Here is a 17,661-nt window from a genome sequence, read left to right as displayed (position 1 = left end):
TTGTTTTATACGCTGCATATTTACAACATTGATATTTCGAAACATATTTTGTTATTTTGATCTTGTTTTATGATGTCCAGCTTCAGAATTTTATTTGGTATTCGAAACGTAAAGTATCTCCCGATCGCGGATGTGTTAATTGCACATTATCGAACACGTTAATCCTTTCGGTGTGTTTCCACCCAACACCTGGCTCGCCGAGGTATGATCGAACTGCAATTTGTTTCGATTGTCTCGTTAGTCGCGCGAAGTATAAATAAGTAATCGGGTCGAGCGTCGTTAACGGCACGAGAGTCACGCAGGAATAACGCGAATAACGAGGGTTTTTGAGGATCGACGTGCGCCGCGCGGTAATCGGCGCGAAATATTCATGGGGGTTCCCTGCCGTCAGGCCGGAAAGGCTTCGACGGTGTAATTTTCCGCGCCGGGTCGCTATTAACGAAACGCCTCGTTCGTTGCGCCTTTAGCGGCCGGCCAAATTGCCTATAATGTGGACACGTTGGAAAATTCAGTCGACCGCCGCACCGCGGAAAGTCGTCCGTCGATAATTTACACTGGCCGCCGTTCTCGTTCCATTCCATCGTAGAAATAATTCATTTAGAAAACGAGGCCCGTCCCGAATTCGCGAAGCGTTGTTTGCCCTGGCTCGCGAAACGCGCGATAACCCTTTTATCGTCGCGAGTCGCGCGCACAGAGAGTTCGTTTGCCCGCGAATTGGCCTGTGTCGCGTGACCAAACATCACTCGCCAAAGCCGTTCGATTTTTCGATGAAATATCGCGTCTATGGGGACGCTGGTTTTTCACCATGGACGTTCGCCGCGCGACAAACGCTTGTCTGGATCGTCGTTTGTCATTACCGACGGGATGCCCGTCTAGTGACTGATTTAGTTATACTAAAGTCGAAAGAGATAGCCGCTCATGGTCACCGATCCGGCAGAGATGGCAGAGATGGGTCTTTTTTATTCAAGAAGTAGTTTACTCTAGGGGTTCGAGCGAGGTGTTCGTTTTTATTCGCGTCTACGTTGAGGGCGAACTTGGACGAAGACACGGATCGAGACAAGCATGGAGTTCGAAGCTGATGATAAAGCTGGAACTGACTAACCCAGACTTCACCGATACCAGTTTCGAACGCCACCAATATTGATAACATTCTCTGCGTGGATAATAACGCACATAAAACACATAAGCCTTCAAACGAAGCATTCTTCGTGTCATAAAAATAAAGATTTTTAATATCGTAGTGTACTCGTGATGTCTTAAAAAATGATAATCTTTATTCTCGTAGCATAAGACACGATCGTCTATTTATTTTACAACATTGGTGTTGGTGGAATCTGGTCGTGGAAGTCTGAGTCCACCATTTCCATAATGTCCGTACCATGAAGCATCCCTATTCGACGAACGAATGCGTTATCTTTTATCTACTTGGTTCTCGCGGATCTCTGCTGTCGGTTAGTTGTAATACGCGTAATGTTCGAGGAACGTCGCAGCTCACGCACACGTTTGCCTTTTACAGATGCCTCGTCCTCGAACGAAGCCGTGCACCTACAGCAGCGTCTCAGGAGCCTGAGCACGGAACTGGTGACCCTGAGGAACCGGCTGCACGTGAGCCAACCGCCGAACAATTCAGGGCCGAACGGCGGCTCGTCGGCGCCCCTGTCGAAGAGCCCGGAAAAGGGCGGCGTGCCGTCCTCCCCCGCGCCCGCTGTGCCACCCAGGACCACGCTACCATTGGCCGCCACGTTGCCTCACGGCCTCGGTCATCCTTCGGGGCACACGTTGACAGCGTCCGCGATCGTTCATCCGCACGCGAATCACGCCGGCGCGAACACGCTCGGCCACAACTCGACCGCAGCTAATAATTTTATATCCGGTCAGTATGCTGCGACACCCGCGGCAACCCTCTGTACAGGGTGATTTTGGGAGATTTGGGGAATGGGACATTTGGAGATTTCGGGGATGGAATATGGAATGTTAGGAGATTTGGGAATGGAAACATTTGGAGATTTGAGGGTTGGAACATTTGAAGATCTGACAGATGGAATATTTGGAGATTTGACAGATGGAATATTTGGAGATTTGAGAGTTGGAATATTAGGAGATTTGAGGGATGGGGACACTTTTAAATTCGAAAGATGAGACAATTGAAGGTTTGGAAGATAGAACGTTTGCAAATTTGGGGGTTGGAGCACTTGTAAATTCGAGAGATGGAACATTTGGAGATTTGGAACATAGAAAACTGCGAGATTTGGAGAATAGAAAATTTGGAGATTTGGAAGATAGAACACTTTCAAATCCCGCCCGTCAATTCTTCTCCAACTTCTCCAAACTGACTCGAAAGCATCCTGAAATCTCTAACCTCCAACCTCTAACCCCAATCGACCTCTAACCCCTGTTCGACCCCCAAGAAGCAACTTGGCGAATTTGTGAATTTCAACCTGCTTCGCTTCTTACACGATGCACGTACGTATAGTTTAGAACATTTTCGATGTTCGCGTGAAAATCAATCGTCGAGAAGCTACTCGTTCGCGCGAGTGGTCGATGGATTAAACGAAGATGGGTAGAGTAACGAATTTTAATTTACCACGGTCGGGCTGGCGTCCGCGAACCGTGACTCTGCTCTTTTTGAAACGTTTTCCAAACATGACTGCGTCAATATTTCACTCGTGCACGGCCGTCGCATCGGGCTCTCTTTATTGCAATCGTTTTCATCCCCCTTCGTGCGATATTTGCTGCGAAATTAACGTAACATCGCCGGAAACGGCTTTAATCGGCGGCGCGTTCGAGGCGATTAAAACGGACCACCCTGTACACGCGTGGACGTCCACGTGGACGTTCGGCCGACCGTCCAGCACGCTCGAGGCTTGTTAATATTTAATCGACGCGTAATATCGTCATTGCGGCGTTAATTCGCGATACGCCATACGTTTCAGGAAACGGCGGGTGGGGGTCGGGAGGTTGAGGGGTGGGGCTTTCGACCGTGGATGATATTTTAAATAACCGGGGCAAGCGAGCGATTTCTCCGCAAAATCATCGAAACGGTAAACACGCGGCTGTTTACGCAGCGGCTACTCGCCCCGTTCGGCCATGTTCGGAACCTATCTTTGATTTATTTATCATTTTTGTCGCGCTGGTTTTCCGCTGCTTTTATTCGGTGTAACCAGCCGCGAAAAGAAGCGGGGAATAAACGAAATAATCGATGATCTGGCGCGCATGAAATTGCTGTAGTTTCGTTTCGATTTAATTTATAATGGACCGATTCCTAAATAATTTCCGCTGCAGGTAACGAACAGTTATGGTTTCGCGGAAACTCCCTGCGGTTAGGAATTTTTCAGGCGGATGCTAAATGGGAACAAGCGATGATCAACCATTGCGATTTTGTAATTGGTTAAGTTATTTATGAGACTTTGTGGAAGTTATTCATGGATCGACTCAATATGTGGAACGCATAGCTTAAATTACCAAGTCTTCAATTTATTCACAGCTCGTCCTTTTGCGTTTCCATGAATTTCAAAGACGAAAATAACAATTAGCAGGTCACTCGTTGTTGATCATGATTCACAGGGGTTATTTCGCGCAGCAGGAGGCTAAAAATATTTGCGTGCGACCAAAGTGGTTCGCTCGCCCGATACTCTCTGTCCAATCTCTAATTCCTTCCGGTTAATTGAGCCGCGTTCAGCATTTTGCCTGGCCGAATTGCGTACGTATACAGTTAAATCCGTGGTTCTATTTCAATTCGCTCGGGAACATCGTGCCATTAGCGTCGAGTCACAACCCCTCTATTTTTTCCTGCGGCTTCTCGAACCATTGGAAATTTGGCAAAGTTAATTTAACTAATTCGAACCTGATGTATAATTACGAAAGACTTTTTCAACCTCCCGGCAAGTTTTAATTTGTCTGTTAAATGGTAATAAGAGTATCGAAATCCCTCGTGCACGGCCATACGACGTGTCTGACTCTTTTCTTCTTTTTCCCCTTTATTAAAGCTCAGAGTCGACAAAGAATAAATTCAGCAGCGAATAAGATTGTTTCGCGTTTTTGTACAGACTTGGATTCACCGAAACGCCACAATGGGATACCAGACGACGGTATCGTGTCCTGCGTGACGGCTCTGGGCTGTTTGCGTTCGCCGCCGATCTCCAGCATCATAGCCGACGTGAAGAACGCGAAGAGTAACCAAGGGCAGCATCGATGTCTCCCGAAAGGCGCCACGACCAATTCCGGGCCGACGAGCTCCACGGCCTTGGACGACCTCATTCATCTACCAGGACCACTGACGGAAGATGCGGTGCTCAAGTGCCTGCAAGCTCGATTCTGCGCCAAACAGTATCACGTGAGTACGCACCGTGGTTGTCACTTGCCCGTATTCACGTTGAAAGGATTGTCTGGAAAGTATCGATGCAGAATGTACCAGTGCATCGTTCGAACTAACAAAAGAGATGCGTTGCTTCACACGTCACGACCTAATACGATTTTCATTCGGCGTTATCCTCGCACCCATGGTGTCTTCCTCCATTAAGAATTCACGAGGTCTCTTCGGTTCGCGTGGCACCACGCGCAGGTGGCACGCTCGCATTCCATTATCGTGTTCAGCGTTTTAATTCACCTCTCATTCCTCAACGCGTGCCTTTTTTCCGGTTGTTGGCCACCCGCGTAACTTCGTCAGCCTCGAAGAGGCTCGGAGGTGTCGCGATCTATCGAGCACGAATCGAGATCCTGGGAAGGGGGCGAAAGAGGGGCCGGAAGGGTATCGAAAAGACAATTAAGAGTCGTTAAAAGTTCCGTCGTCGAACGTACACGAAATCCCGAATGAAAGGAGACACGTCGGACGCTATCAAAGCCGATTAAGAGTCATTGAAGTTTCTTTTCCCTCTTTCCCCGTCGATTACCGCTGTTCGTCTTTCAAGGTAAGTACACCCGGTCGGATTTAACGAGGAACGCGAAGAGCCAGCGAAAAATCTCCCCCGTTCTCTGCCGAGTGACATACCCGGTGCTGGCTACGAAGCCGACGGAGAAATCAGGAGTTTCTCAATAGGTAGTTTAAACGAGGGGAAACCGAGACGAGAAGAAAAGGAATACGCCTCGGGTGAAAAAGTCGATAGTACACGGGTGACCGCGGACAGATATCGCACCGGGCTTGATTGGATCGGGCTACGCGAACAATCCTGATGGACGCAAAAAGGGTCTCGTTTCCGTCCTTGAATCAGCTGGAGCAATTAGTTGCGACGGTGAAACCCGTTACGGACTTTCAACGCGGTACTTTCCAAGTGTCCCGTTTTTAATGACGGAGGAACAGACGCAGCCCAGAGCAAGGGAAAGTGCCATTGAACGCGGAGTTTCTAAAGGAAACCGTCAACGATTAGATAAGATAGCGTTACTATTTGGCCTCTATGTCGGTCAGAGTCTGGATGGTAATCGCGGTGCCAAATTTAACGCTAAGGGCGTGAATTTATGTTGACTTTTATCCAGGTAAAGAGACAAGGTTGCATTCAGGTTAACTTCGGCAGTAGATATAAAAGCGATGAAAATGTTCTTAGAAGGTAAACAACAAGCGAAGATACTTCCAACCTCCTCAAACCTAGCGTTGAAGAGTATACGACGGGGTCAGGAAAGCTCTCGACGTTGGAAGACCATAGCATGAACATAGTTCGCCATTTTCTATCATATTTACTGGGATGATGCTCAAACGCACTCGAATGCATTTTCCAGAGTCCGCGAAAGGAATCGGAATAGATTGGACGATAAACTCAATTCTACTTCCAGCCACTTTAACACAATCGTACAACTCGGTTGCCGCGATTTGGCGACCATTAGAGAGATGCCGTGCCGAGAGATCGCAATTTCCGCGTTAATCGATCCCTTGCGCTTTCTCGATTAACCGATGCCTTTCTTCCGGGGCACGTAACGCCGATCCTCGGTGATCTTTAGATCTTTAGACGCGGGTACACACACGCAGTTGCGTAGATCGATTTCTCGGTTCATCCTTCGTCTCCATCCGTGTTTTTCCTCTGTCAAGTTTACCATTCCTGTTTCCGCCCTCTCGCCTCCACCTCGGTGTTCTCTCGTGTACCTTTTTGTTTCGACCTTCTCGCGACCGTCTCTTTTCCACCATGTTCTCTCCTCGTTTGGCGAGTTAGGCGAGTAGAGAGGGACTCGATGTGCGTCTAATCGGATCAAAGAGGATCCATGTGAATATTCGATACCCGATGCGCAAGGAAAATCGGATCTTTTGGATCTATAATTAATTTAAATATTCTTATATCGATTTTTTTGTGCGATTGAACCGTTCATTACACGAATCGATTAACTCCAGTTTTGAAAAATCTTATAATTTAAGTGTCAAAGCACTTGGTGTAGTCATAACTTTTTATATTTATTTGTACAATATTTCATCGATTAGTGCAACGAAGGGCTCAATTGGTAGGTCATTTATCATGGTATGCCATTTTTGCGTGTAGGGGGTGGTATCGTTTTTAGACAAAACGAATCAGTGCACATTCAAACCAATCGATGTACTCCCGTGTCGCAGTATTTATTTTATTAACCTCGCCAAATTCACAAATCCTATCCTTAATTTTTATTATCGCTGCACCTCTGTAATGAATTTTTTTAGTTCCTCAACGAAAAGCCCTGTAAAGTCCTCTTTCTCGCACTCACACATACCAAACTGTGATACTATCTACAGTGACAAATGCACTACGTCTTTCCTTGGAGTGATTATTATCATTCCCAGCAACGATCGACTTGCACGAAAGGCTTGCAACGGAGAGGACTCCCATCGCTATCCATGGGCCCCGATGTGGGACCGGTTCTCTCTCTCTCCCCACTCACCTTTCGGGCGTTGTTCACCTTTTTGTTCGTCCTCAGTCGCGTTGCTTTCTCTAGGTGAGCTTGTAATAGGAACCAAGGCCCGCCAAAGCCTCGCCGCTCGTGGCCTGTTGCACCACCCTGTGCTCGTTGCTTCTTTCGTCTCCTCCTTCGTCTTTACCTCCTCCCCTCGTCTCCCTTTTCCTAGCTCGCTCTAACTGTCCCGATTTCTAAGTCTCCGCTGCACCAGGACTCGAAACATCTTTTCATCTCCCTCCTGAGATGTTATTGGAGGAAGCCGCGATCTGCGGATGGCGCGAAGTGAAATATCAGCCGGCGATGCTTCTTCGGGAATGTTTGTCCTCTGAATCGATCATTCAACAGCGAAGTTCCTTATAACTTAACAAATTCGTCACTGATCTTCCAGAACTGGATCGTTCAAGCGTTTTATATAAAATATAAAAAAATACGAACGATGAGGTAACACAACATATGAACGGTTTTACATTTCAGACGAACGTGGGTCCCATTCTAGTCTGTATCAACCCTTACACGGACGTGGGGAATCCACTGACCTTGACGAGTACCAGGACGGTACCGTTGGCGCCTCAGTTGAACAAAGTCGTCCAAGAGGCCGTGCGACAGCAGTCGGAGACCGGCTACCCACAGGCCATAATTCTTTCCGGTAAACCGTCAGCCTCTTTCTACTCGACCACCTTTTTACCTAGCCAACGAAACCGAGTGAAACACTGTTCGTGTTTGCTTCAGGAACAAGCGGCTCGGGGAAGACGTACGCCTCCATGCTGTTGCTCAGGCAGCTGTTCGACGTTGCGGGAGGTGGCCCAGAAACCGACGCCTTTAAACATTTGGCGGCAGCCTTCACGGTTCTCAGATCACTGGGATCTGCGAAGACCGCTACCAATTCGGAGAGTTCTAGGATAGTGCGTGACGATTTTTATTCATTTTCTACAAGCTTCCATTTTCGCGAGGAATTAATCGACGTCGGTGGTTTCTTCTTCAGGGTCACTTCATCGAGGTCCAGGTAACGGACGGGGCGTTGTACAGAACGAAGATACATTGTTACTTCTTGGACCAGACGCGAGTCATCAGGCCCCTGCCCGACGAGAAGAACTACCACATATTTTACCAAATGCTGGCCGGCCTGTCGCACGAGGAACGAGGTAGCGAATGCGTTTTTTATCGCGATATCCATCGACCAAGTTAGTCTACGAATGAACTTCAATTCGGTGGTGTTTTACTCAACAGTCAAACTTAATTTGGAGGGTTACAATTTGAAGAACCTGAGGTACCTTCAGCAGGGCGACACCAGGCAGGACGAAGCCGAGGATGCCGTCAGGTTTCAAGCGTGGAAGGCTTGTTTGGGTACGTATCGTTGGGTTCATTTTTCGAGGAGGTACATGTCTTTTAAAAAGAAATTCTTCGATTTGATTTCAATTCGAAGCAAAGTAAATCATTTATCGAATTCTTTGAAAATCCTGTTCATTCATTCAGATACGATTATTCCATTTCAATAAAAATAAATTCATCACAGAGTCGCTTACTACTTGCATTGCTTCTAAAAAAAAAAAAAAAAAAAAAATCACAAATACGATGGTGTATGGAAATGAATATCGGGTAACGTACATTAAAATTGAAACGATCGCTCGAACATTTCCGATCTCTGGGAACTCGTTCGCAGGAGTCCTGGGTATACCTTTTCTGGACGTGGTGAGAGTCCTGGCGGCGGTGCTGATTCTGGGCAACGTGGGTTTCACGGATCGCCCGGGTGTGGAGGTAGGCGTGATAGGTGAGAACGAGTTGGCCTCTGTGGCAGCCCTTCTTGGCGTCCCACCGCCAGCCTTGCTGAGAGGGCTCACGTCGAGGACCCACAACGCTCGTGGACAACTGGTCAAGTCCGTCTGCGACGCGAATATGGTACTGTGTAACTCGTTGCGCGCAATCTGACCCAACACGCTTGCTCGTCCGACCGAAACCATGTTGAAGGGTGTTTGTTTATGCAGTCTAACATGACCAGGGACTCGCTGGCGAAAGCGCTCTACTGCCGCACCGTGGCTACAATCGTGAGGAGAGCCAACAGCTTGAAGAGATTAGGCTCCACCCTCGGCACGCTCTCGTCCGATTCGAACGAGTCCGTTCACAATCAGGCCGAGGTGACCAGTCAGCATGCCTCGACTATCGGGAGTTCTGCAGGCAAGTAGCATAAGGATCTCGTGGTGCCAATAGTTGTTTACCTCAAGATTAGGAGCTTTTCGGGATTACCCATCCCTCGGAGTACCGACCGTATCGATCCTGGATAATCTGGATCGGTAGAACGAGCTCGTTGCAACTAGTAGACGACCGTTGGTGTTCTTTTCAAATTAGGATAGTTTCTTTTTCTTTTTTTTTTTTTTAAATTCGATTTATTTAAGGTCGCATCAACATCACAGGTTATTAGCGACCACCTTTCGGTTACGCTAATTTGACACTAGGTTACATTTGAGTTATTTACAGTTGGTGTACATCCATATGTTATTATTTTAATTTAAATACCGTATAAAACTAATTATATCGGTTGTTCATCATTCAACGCTGTTGATGATTTCGTCGGTCGAACGAAGCCCAAGCCGAAATGATTTTTCATCAACAAATCTTGGGTGTTTCGTGTCGCGTCCAGGTGGCACCGGTTCGAGAAGTATGACCGCGCTGAATAATGCCGTGAGACATGCGACGGACGGGTTCATCGGCATCCTGGACATGTTCGGGTTCGAGGATCCGAAGCCCAGCCAACTGGAGCACCTGTGCATCAACCTCTGCGCGGAGACGATGCAACATTTCTACAACACCCACATATTCAAAAGCTCGATCGAGAGCTGCCGCGACGAGGGTATCCGGTGCGACGTGGAGGTCGACTACGTCGACAATGTGCCATGCATCGATCTCATTTCCTCCCTGGTGAGTTGTTCGCGGCGAATCCAGTTTCAACCAGGGGACGCCGCGCGAATCCCGTGCGAAACGTGGAGGTTCGGTCATACTATCGACTTTCTGTCGCGCGGGGGTTGATAGAGGTGAGATAGAGGCAATAAAGAGCATCGGGCAGTAGTCGAGGAGCGGTCAGGTACAACAGCGGGATAACGTCGCGAGATTTAAGGACACCTTGTCCAGATCCCTTCGGGTTTACGCGCCTCTCGATGTAGACTCGTTGCGATGAAAAATCCTCGAGCGAATTTGGGGTTGAAAGTTGATGCCGCGGAACTATCCCTGAACGTTGTCCACGCGTTTCGTCCGCAGCGCACCGGGTTGCTGAGCATGCTGGATGTCGAGTGCTCGATACGCGGCACCGCCGAGAGCTACGTGGCTAAAGTGAAGGTACAGCACAAACAGAATCCCCGATTGTTCGAGCCTAGGACCGTCGACTGCAGATCCTTCGGGATTCAGCATTTTGCAGGCAGAGTCATTTACGACGCTTCGGATTTTCTGGGTGAATATACTACTTCGTCTCGTATACTAAACGTCGTTACCTCGCGTTACCGTACCATTCTCCCGTTTTAAAGATACGAACAAGGACGTGGTGCCCGACGACCTGGTGGCCGTGTTCTACAAGCACACGTGCAGCTTCGGTTTCGCCACCCATTTGTTCGGCAGCGAACTGAAGGCTCTCTACGCGAGCGACACCGTGCCCAGGGGTGTCAGCTTCAGGATATCCCCGACGTCTCACACCGACCTGTAAGACTTTCCTTTTGACAGTTGCCGGGCGTATCCCGAAACGCGCACGACTCCCGAGGACGTCGATCGATCGTGTTTGCGTGTGATTACAGTTTGAACGGGGACGAACCGATCTCCACGTTGACTCAGGACTTCCACACGAGGCTGGATAATCTCTTGAGAACTCTGGTCCACGCCAGGCCACACTTTGTCAGGTGCATTAGAAGCAACGGCACAGAAACCCCGCTGCACCTAGACAGAGGCGTGACTATGCGTCAGATACGATCCCTTCAAGTTCTCGAAACCGTAAATCTAATGGCCGGAGGTACGTCTCGAAACTATTCCTGACGTTGGACTTGTGCACGCGCGTCGGCCAAGATCCCGATCTCGGTTATCCGCGCGACGTTAGACGCTTGCGTTTGCTCTTTTGGCGAATCCATCCGACAGCTCTCGAAGAATAGTATATTGCATTCTAGTTTCCGTCCCGGTGGGGTGTCGTCGATTCGGGGATTCGACGGGGAAAGGACCACCGAGTTTAGCGTTATTCGAATTTGAATTTTCCTCAATCCTCGTGTATTAATTATAGTAACAATCGAGCCGTTCATTGCGCAAATCGATTAACTTCGTAAAACAAAAAGTTGAGTTATGCGATGAAATAATGTACATTGTTTTTTAAAATTCCGTTTAGAATATAAATTAATATAACTATCGTAGAATGCATAAATACAGATGTAGCTTTCATTTAACGTTATATAAAATTAATAAGAAAGAATAGTCAACGAATAATCGTCAGTAATGTTACACTTCTTATGTGACTGACAAAGTTAATCGATTCGCGCAGTAAACGGATCAATTACGTACAGGTCTTTCGAGGGACGAGGAACACGTGTTCTACCAGAAGAAAATTTCAACGATCGAGACTTTCTTTTTATAGGCTATCCTCATAGAATGCGGTTTAAGGCGTTCAACGCGAGGTACAGGCTGATCGCGCCCTTCAAACAGCTACGCCGAGCCGAGGAGCAAGCGGTGGAGGACACGAAGCTCATCCTCCAGAATGCTCAACAATTGAAGAGCAAATTCGGCGCGAGTACTAGTTGGGCGCTAGGAAAGAGACACATCTTCCTCAGCGAGGGTATCAGGCAGCAGCTGGAGAACCTGCGAGCGGAAATGCGAAGGAGGGCTGCCACCGCGATACAGGTAAAAGATCGAACTTGAAAATTACAGTAAAACGAAGTCACCGGTAACTCGATATTCTCGATGGGTTGACATATGCAAAGGTTAAAAGTATGCAGTCGGTTTACAATTAACCCTTCGACGAGTAAGCATTTTTGTAAAATACACACGGTTTATGAGTATGCTTTATTCCACAGCATAAACAATATTTTATTTTTTATATTATATTTGACTGCATACTTTAATACATAAACTAGCAAGAAATTGTATACATGTTATTCATGTAATAATTATATTATATGTATCGCATATCATATTCATTTTTAAGTGGAAGTAAAATCTGAAAATTTGTTATGTTATTATTTGATAGGATATTTAAAACAGCAAAATACAATGTACTGCATCAGTACCTACTTCCAAAGTATTAAAATTCATTTATTGCGTGTCTGCGAAACTGTAGAATAGGATCGAGTAAACATAATCGATGTGATTAATCCAGCTGTTTGTGTATCTGTCCTCAGGCCACGTGGAGAGGATGGAGGGTGCGAAGAAGATGGCCTCTGAGGAAGACCACGATAGGCGTGACTTCCGGAATGGGCCAAAAGAAGCCCCAGCAGCCGACTTCGAACACCGGTACCGTTCAAAGGAGCGTGACGACAGCCACGGGGACCGGAAGCGGAACGCGACCGAGGCCTCAGCCGATCGCTGGTACGCCGCCACCGGATCCCTCGGAGAAGTGTGCGGATCAGAAGATGATCCAGCAGACCTGCACCCTCTTTGGGTTGGATTTGGTAAGAGCAACTCCGCTAGAATATTCTCCAATCTAGTTTCTTTCAGATTCCTTTATAAACTCAACTTGAACTTTGTTCGACGTCAAATGGAAGAGGAAGTCTTTGGAACTTTGTTTCAGGAACGACCACCCCCTGTTCCTCCCAGCAGGTCCTACACCGTGACAGGAAACACGAAGTTGGGCTATCCGCAGACGAGGATCATGAAGATGCCTTTTCCGGGTAAGAATCGTTTGGATACGTTTCGACGAGTCTTTACGAATTTCTTTCGCAAATGACGTAGCCGAGTATACTAATTATACTGCGGATGTTTATGCATTTATGGGAAATGGAAATGCCGGGAAATCTGTGAGAATGATCCACGAATGCAAAAATGTATCAAATATCTAGAGTGATATAGATCGTTGACGATGCGAAGTCAAATAATGAACTTTCATTTAAATATTAAAGTGAAATAACGCGACCATGTATGTGTTTCTGTATATATCGCAAGGTATGCAATCTTGAACGACGAGAAATAGATTCGCGTGCGAACATTTCTAGCGAGCGAAATATTTGGTAATCAGAATTGCAGAATATTTTTAAATTGTAGTAACTCGAGTATAAACGTACACGTGGGAAAGGAATTTTCGGTTGGAAACCAGGCAGTTTTGAAAGTCACATAAACAAGGATATTGACCGTTAGACCAGAATTCAGTTTCAATACAGTCGCGAGATTACGCGCGTAAACAAACACGAGTCGACGCTGAGGTCAGGCAACCGCAATCGAGCATGAAAATTCTGGGATTTCGAAGATTACCGAATAGTGGGGTGGGGATGGAATGTCTCAGAATTGTCGGGTTCGGGTCAAATCGGTTAATCAGTCACGTTCGCGCTCTCCAAGTGTTCGCTTCGATCGAATCAAACGTAACAAAGAATCTCGGTATTATTCGCGGTTTTACTCTGTAATTTTCTCGCGAGTCATATTTAAATCAGAAGACGTACCTTCGTTTATTTTCATCTTATTTATCCATTTATTTTCATTTCGATTTTTTTTCTGCCATCAATATCGTTATCAGTTGTCAGAGACAGTATATAATTAAAACTATTTCGTAAAATAATACCATTTGAGCCCCAATATACTAGCATGTGAAAGTTACAGAGCCCCTAGAGGCTTAAGTTTCAATTTTTTTTTTTCTCGTACAAGTGAAAGTGTGAATTCGCATAAACATTCGTGGTTTAATCGGAACTATAATTTACGTCGCGTAAACTCGCGCGATCGAGAGTGAGAAGGACTCAGCTTGGAATTGCTGCGAAATTGCTGTTCCAGAGGAGGGCGAAGGAGAGGTGGTCCTGCTGAAAGGTGAGACCGTCCTGGTCGTAGGGGCATCCCCGAGACGTGGTCACCTGTTGGTGGAGCACAACAACACCACGTTGCACGTGCCCTATCAGTTCATGGAGCTGAAGCCCTGTAATATTAACGTTTGAACGCGTTATTTATTCCGTGTTTGTTGATTAATCGAACGACGCCGTTCCATTTGCTCGCGAGTTGAGCCTGGACAAGAAAAAAATGAATCCGGTGATCGAGAGTTGTGACGCGAATCGCGACGATTTTTCTCTCGTTGCTTCGGTTCCAGCGATATCAGTGAACATACGTAAAATTTAGTCGACATCGCGTTACCTAAACCGTCGACGCCGAAAAAGGCACCGATGAAAATCATACCGCGTCGGATCGGGACGGGAAGGGTGTCTAGGTCGTTCCAAAGGACACCGAACATTGTTCTTTAATTAATTACGGCAGTTAAGCGAGTTTAACGCGGAAGTAGCTTATCGCTCGCTTGAGAAGCGCCCGCACAAGCTCAACGGCGACGTTCAACCGTGTTTCCTCCGTCGTGCGCGGCGTCGTCCTCGTCGAACCACGTTCGTCTTCCATGTAGATAAGTACGCCCACGTCGACGTACGTTTTCGAATTAGTAAGCATGTTAGCCGTTAGATACCTTCGAGCCGCTACCGGTTCGCCTCGAGAAACAGAGACCCTGGACCGTGTACGCTAACGTGGTCCTCTACGTGTAATTTACAAATTCTGTTTGTCTCACCCTGTAGAACAGTTCTTACGCATTAACCCTTCCAGACCTGAATTATTTCTTTTTTCGTAATACAATGTTTAAGGTTACCTCGGGCTAAAATTAGTATGGAAAAAATAAAAAAGAAATTCTAATAGCGTAGTTTTCGAGGAAAACTGGTCTTTTTTCATGTGCACAAATGAGGACATTTAACGACAGTGTCCGGTAATTTTTAAATTTTGTGTTCTCAATTGTGGACGTCAGTTCTGAAAGGGTTAGAAAATAATTGTTTGTGAACGCTTAAAAATAAATGCTCGGAGAAGCTGCGATAATTTTATTACAATTATTCTAGATCTTCTTTCATTTTAATTTTATGTACAGTAGGTGTAGAATGTATTCGTACACCGAACAATTTCCCAAAAAAACTTTTCTGTGAAATTGTAGTCTCTTAACTCTTAACTTCTTTTTTTATAATCAATGATATTTTACATATTCTCGGAAGTCTCCAAGACAGATATAGTCCCAACAACATTTACTAGTTAATATAATTTGTGAAATTAACAAAAAAATGCGAAAAGTGGGTAAAAGTATAGAAGCAATAAGTATTTGTACGATTCTTATGACGAACCATTTACAGTAGTGTTTATAATGTAAACACATTAGTTTATTGCTCCGTACGAATTAGAAAGCATCAAATTTCCAGTAAAGTACTTTTAAAAAGTTGTGCGAATACTTATTGCTTCAACATTTCTATCGATTAATTGTTTTTTTCTTGTTAATTTCACAAATTATATTAACTAGTAAATGTTGTTTGGACTATATCTGTCTCAGAGACTTCCGAGAATATGTGGAATGTTATTGTTTATAAAAAATAAGTTAATAAATTACAATTTTACACAGTTCTTTTAGAAATTGATTGGTGTGAGAATACTTTTTACACCGACTGTAAGTCAATTTTTGAACGACGAAAGATAAGGGCTACTTTAGAGTACACGATGACGGTATTCGAATGCTTCTGGAACAGGCTGGGTCGTTAGGAAACCGGGTCGTGATCGTCCGTATATCTTAATCGTATACGTAGATATACGCATAGATTTAACGTGTATAGCGTTAATGGGTACCACGCGACGTTAATATTCCGTGGACCCGCTCCGTGGCATGTACTTAACCCTAGAATCTCCGATGGGGGTTTCGAAGAGCCTTCGTAGCCGAATGCTTCTTTGTTTCTTCCTCCTCCTTGTAGTGTATAAATATAATATTTGCGAACGTCCTCGGGGGAGATATTAACGACGACTCTGTCGCGTCTGAGCAGAAACCGCCACCTTGGGGAACGTTTCGAGAAGTGACCCCCGACGAGAAAGAGGTTCGAAGCCCCGGGGTTAAACGATATTTACCAACAGTATTCTTTCGTCTGTCTTTGAATTCTTAGTGCCAATTTCTAGAAAGAAATCTGTCGCTGCGACGCGATGGACTAACCGAATGTTCCAAACAGTTTTCAGTGTTACACCAAACCTATCAGTTTTAACGAAACTTAACCCTTTGCACTCCAAACAATTTGGCTGTATGCAGGCAGTCAACTCCAACGCCATTTTCGTTAGATTTCTGTCTAATGGAATGGCTACGAAAAACTCTTTACAATTTGTTAGATCGTGCGATTTTTTTTTTTTAGAATTTTACATTTTTATTAACCAAATATAATCATACACAAATGCCGCCTATAGGTGGTTGTAGTACCGAAAGGGTTAAGGCACCAGCTGATCCACTCTGCGATTTGGTTACTTCATCGTGCGTCTGCACATGTATTATATTAGGTATCGTAAGACATCCTCGACGGTAGCCAATAAACGATAGGCCTAATCGGACCATTACTCTATCATTCTATCGCGATAATCATAACGCAACAGCTGTAACAGCGAATCGGGTGAGGTAGACCGCTTTGTAGATACACGGGACTCGTTCGGATAGAAACGATGGAAGGGTCCATTGAGAACGGTTCGCCCTAGAAACTCTCGTGAGCAGCGTCTCGAGGACTGTACATACGAGTATGTATGCCGACGTTCACGTGGTTTACAGATACCGGAAGCAGAGGCATGCGTGTAGGTAGCTGTAAGCGCGTCGAGAAGTTCTGGAATAAAGTGTAAGCGTCTTTAATTCTCTTTTCTCCTCTCCTCGATCTTCCTTTCACGCCACGATCATTTTCGTAAGTACAATTTTCAATATCTACTTTTACTGATCTGAAAACCGAATTCAAATTTCGTACAAAAGGACTGAAAGAACGTTGTCTTTCGATGTTCACTATAGTCAAACTTCAAGAATTTCTTTTCTAGATTCAAGTACATTGTTTAATTAAGAATTTTTTTATAGGTTCAAGTACATAGTTTAATCTAAACCAAAGAATAATTTTGCAGTATCGGTAGTGAAAAATTACAAAATTTGTTATATTATTTCGCATAAATCGAGGTGGTTACTTTAAATCGAAACAGTCTTATATGATTTATATTTAATCGACGAACAATCAAACGAAGTTTTATTAAAATCCTCCATTAAATACATCCATGGAACAGCTACTTTAAATCGTGTTATCGCACCCAAGAAAAGTGCGCTGTAGTCAAAGCGTAAATTATATCGTGCTCGTCGTTCAAAGTAATCGCGTAACCCTCCTTTCGAAGGTTCAGGTAGCTAGCTAGGAGATCCCAGATGTACTTTGACTGGTTGGTAGGGAACCAGTGTCGGCGTCGTTGTGCGTTTCGACGTCGCCAAGACGTCTCCCTTGCGGGCAACCCGAGCGTCAAAGGGGGTGAAGTTCTCGCGCCATTGCACCGAGCAGAAATTATGCCGCGTACGAGTTAACAACATCGCGTTTTCGACGTCGTATCGGACGATTCCCAGCTCGCGAGTTATTAACAAACGACGCGACGCGACTGATTCCGCGAATCTGGCGTTAATTAGCTTTTAATTAACATCGTTTTCAAGAGACTAGCAACGTTTATGCAACTCGGTCGAGGCTCGATTCCGCCATGGCCAGATTTATTTCAGTCGCTTTGATCTCGTCCCAGCGAACAGGAATTTGGTTAATTATTCGACAAACCAAAGAGGGGGCGATGGATATCTAACGAAGCATGCGAGGAATTTTAGCCTTTTCGATCTTG

At 45.6% G+C, this 17,661-nt stretch overlaps 1 protein-coding gene across 1 annotated transcript in view; it reads left to right on the top strand.

Annotated features, from left to right (window-relative positions):
* Positions 1–14,988, top strand: part of LOC128877387 (unconventional myosin-IXb) — a 62,295-nt gene extending 47,307 nt beyond the window's left edge. Inside the window, exons 2-17 of the mRNA XM_054124659.1 lie at positions 1,517–1,873; positions 4,047–4,333; positions 7,321–7,492; positions 7,576–7,748; positions 7,829–7,988; positions 8,074–8,190; positions 8,507–8,742; positions 8,829–9,018; positions 9,482–9,759; positions 10,096–10,285; positions 10,359–10,530; positions 10,623–10,834; positions 11,444–11,706; positions 12,204–12,473; positions 12,593–12,692; positions 13,780–14,988. Coding sequence (XP_053980634.1) covers positions 1,517–1,873; positions 4,047–4,333; positions 7,321–7,492; positions 7,576–7,748; positions 7,829–7,988; positions 8,074–8,190; positions 8,507–8,742; positions 8,829–9,018; positions 9,482–9,759; positions 10,096–10,285; positions 10,359–10,530; positions 10,623–10,834; positions 11,444–11,706; positions 12,204–12,473; positions 12,593–12,692; positions 13,780–13,937 — 3,335 coding nt within the window. The 3' untranslated portion in view covers positions 13,938–14,988. The remainder of the gene's footprint in view (positions 1–1,516; positions 1,874–4,046; positions 4,334–7,320; positions 7,493–7,575; positions 7,749–7,828; positions 7,989–8,073; positions 8,191–8,506; positions 8,743–8,828; positions 9,019–9,481; positions 9,760–10,095; positions 10,286–10,358; positions 10,531–10,622; positions 10,835–11,443; positions 11,707–12,203; positions 12,474–12,592; positions 12,693–13,779) is intronic.
* The last annotated feature ends 2,673 nt before the right edge of the window (positions 14,989–17,661 follow it).

The sequence above is a fragment of the Hylaeus volcanicus genome, chromosome 5 (assembly GCF_026283585.1).
Source record: "Hylaeus volcanicus isolate JK05 chromosome 5, UHH_iyHylVolc1.0_haploid, whole genome shotgun sequence".
NCBI lineage: Eukaryota > Metazoa > Arthropoda > Insecta > Hymenoptera > Colletidae > Hylaeus > Hylaeus volcanicus.
The sequence above is the reverse complement of the archived record's forward strand: the minus strand, read 5'-3'. Positions and strand labels throughout refer to the sequence as shown.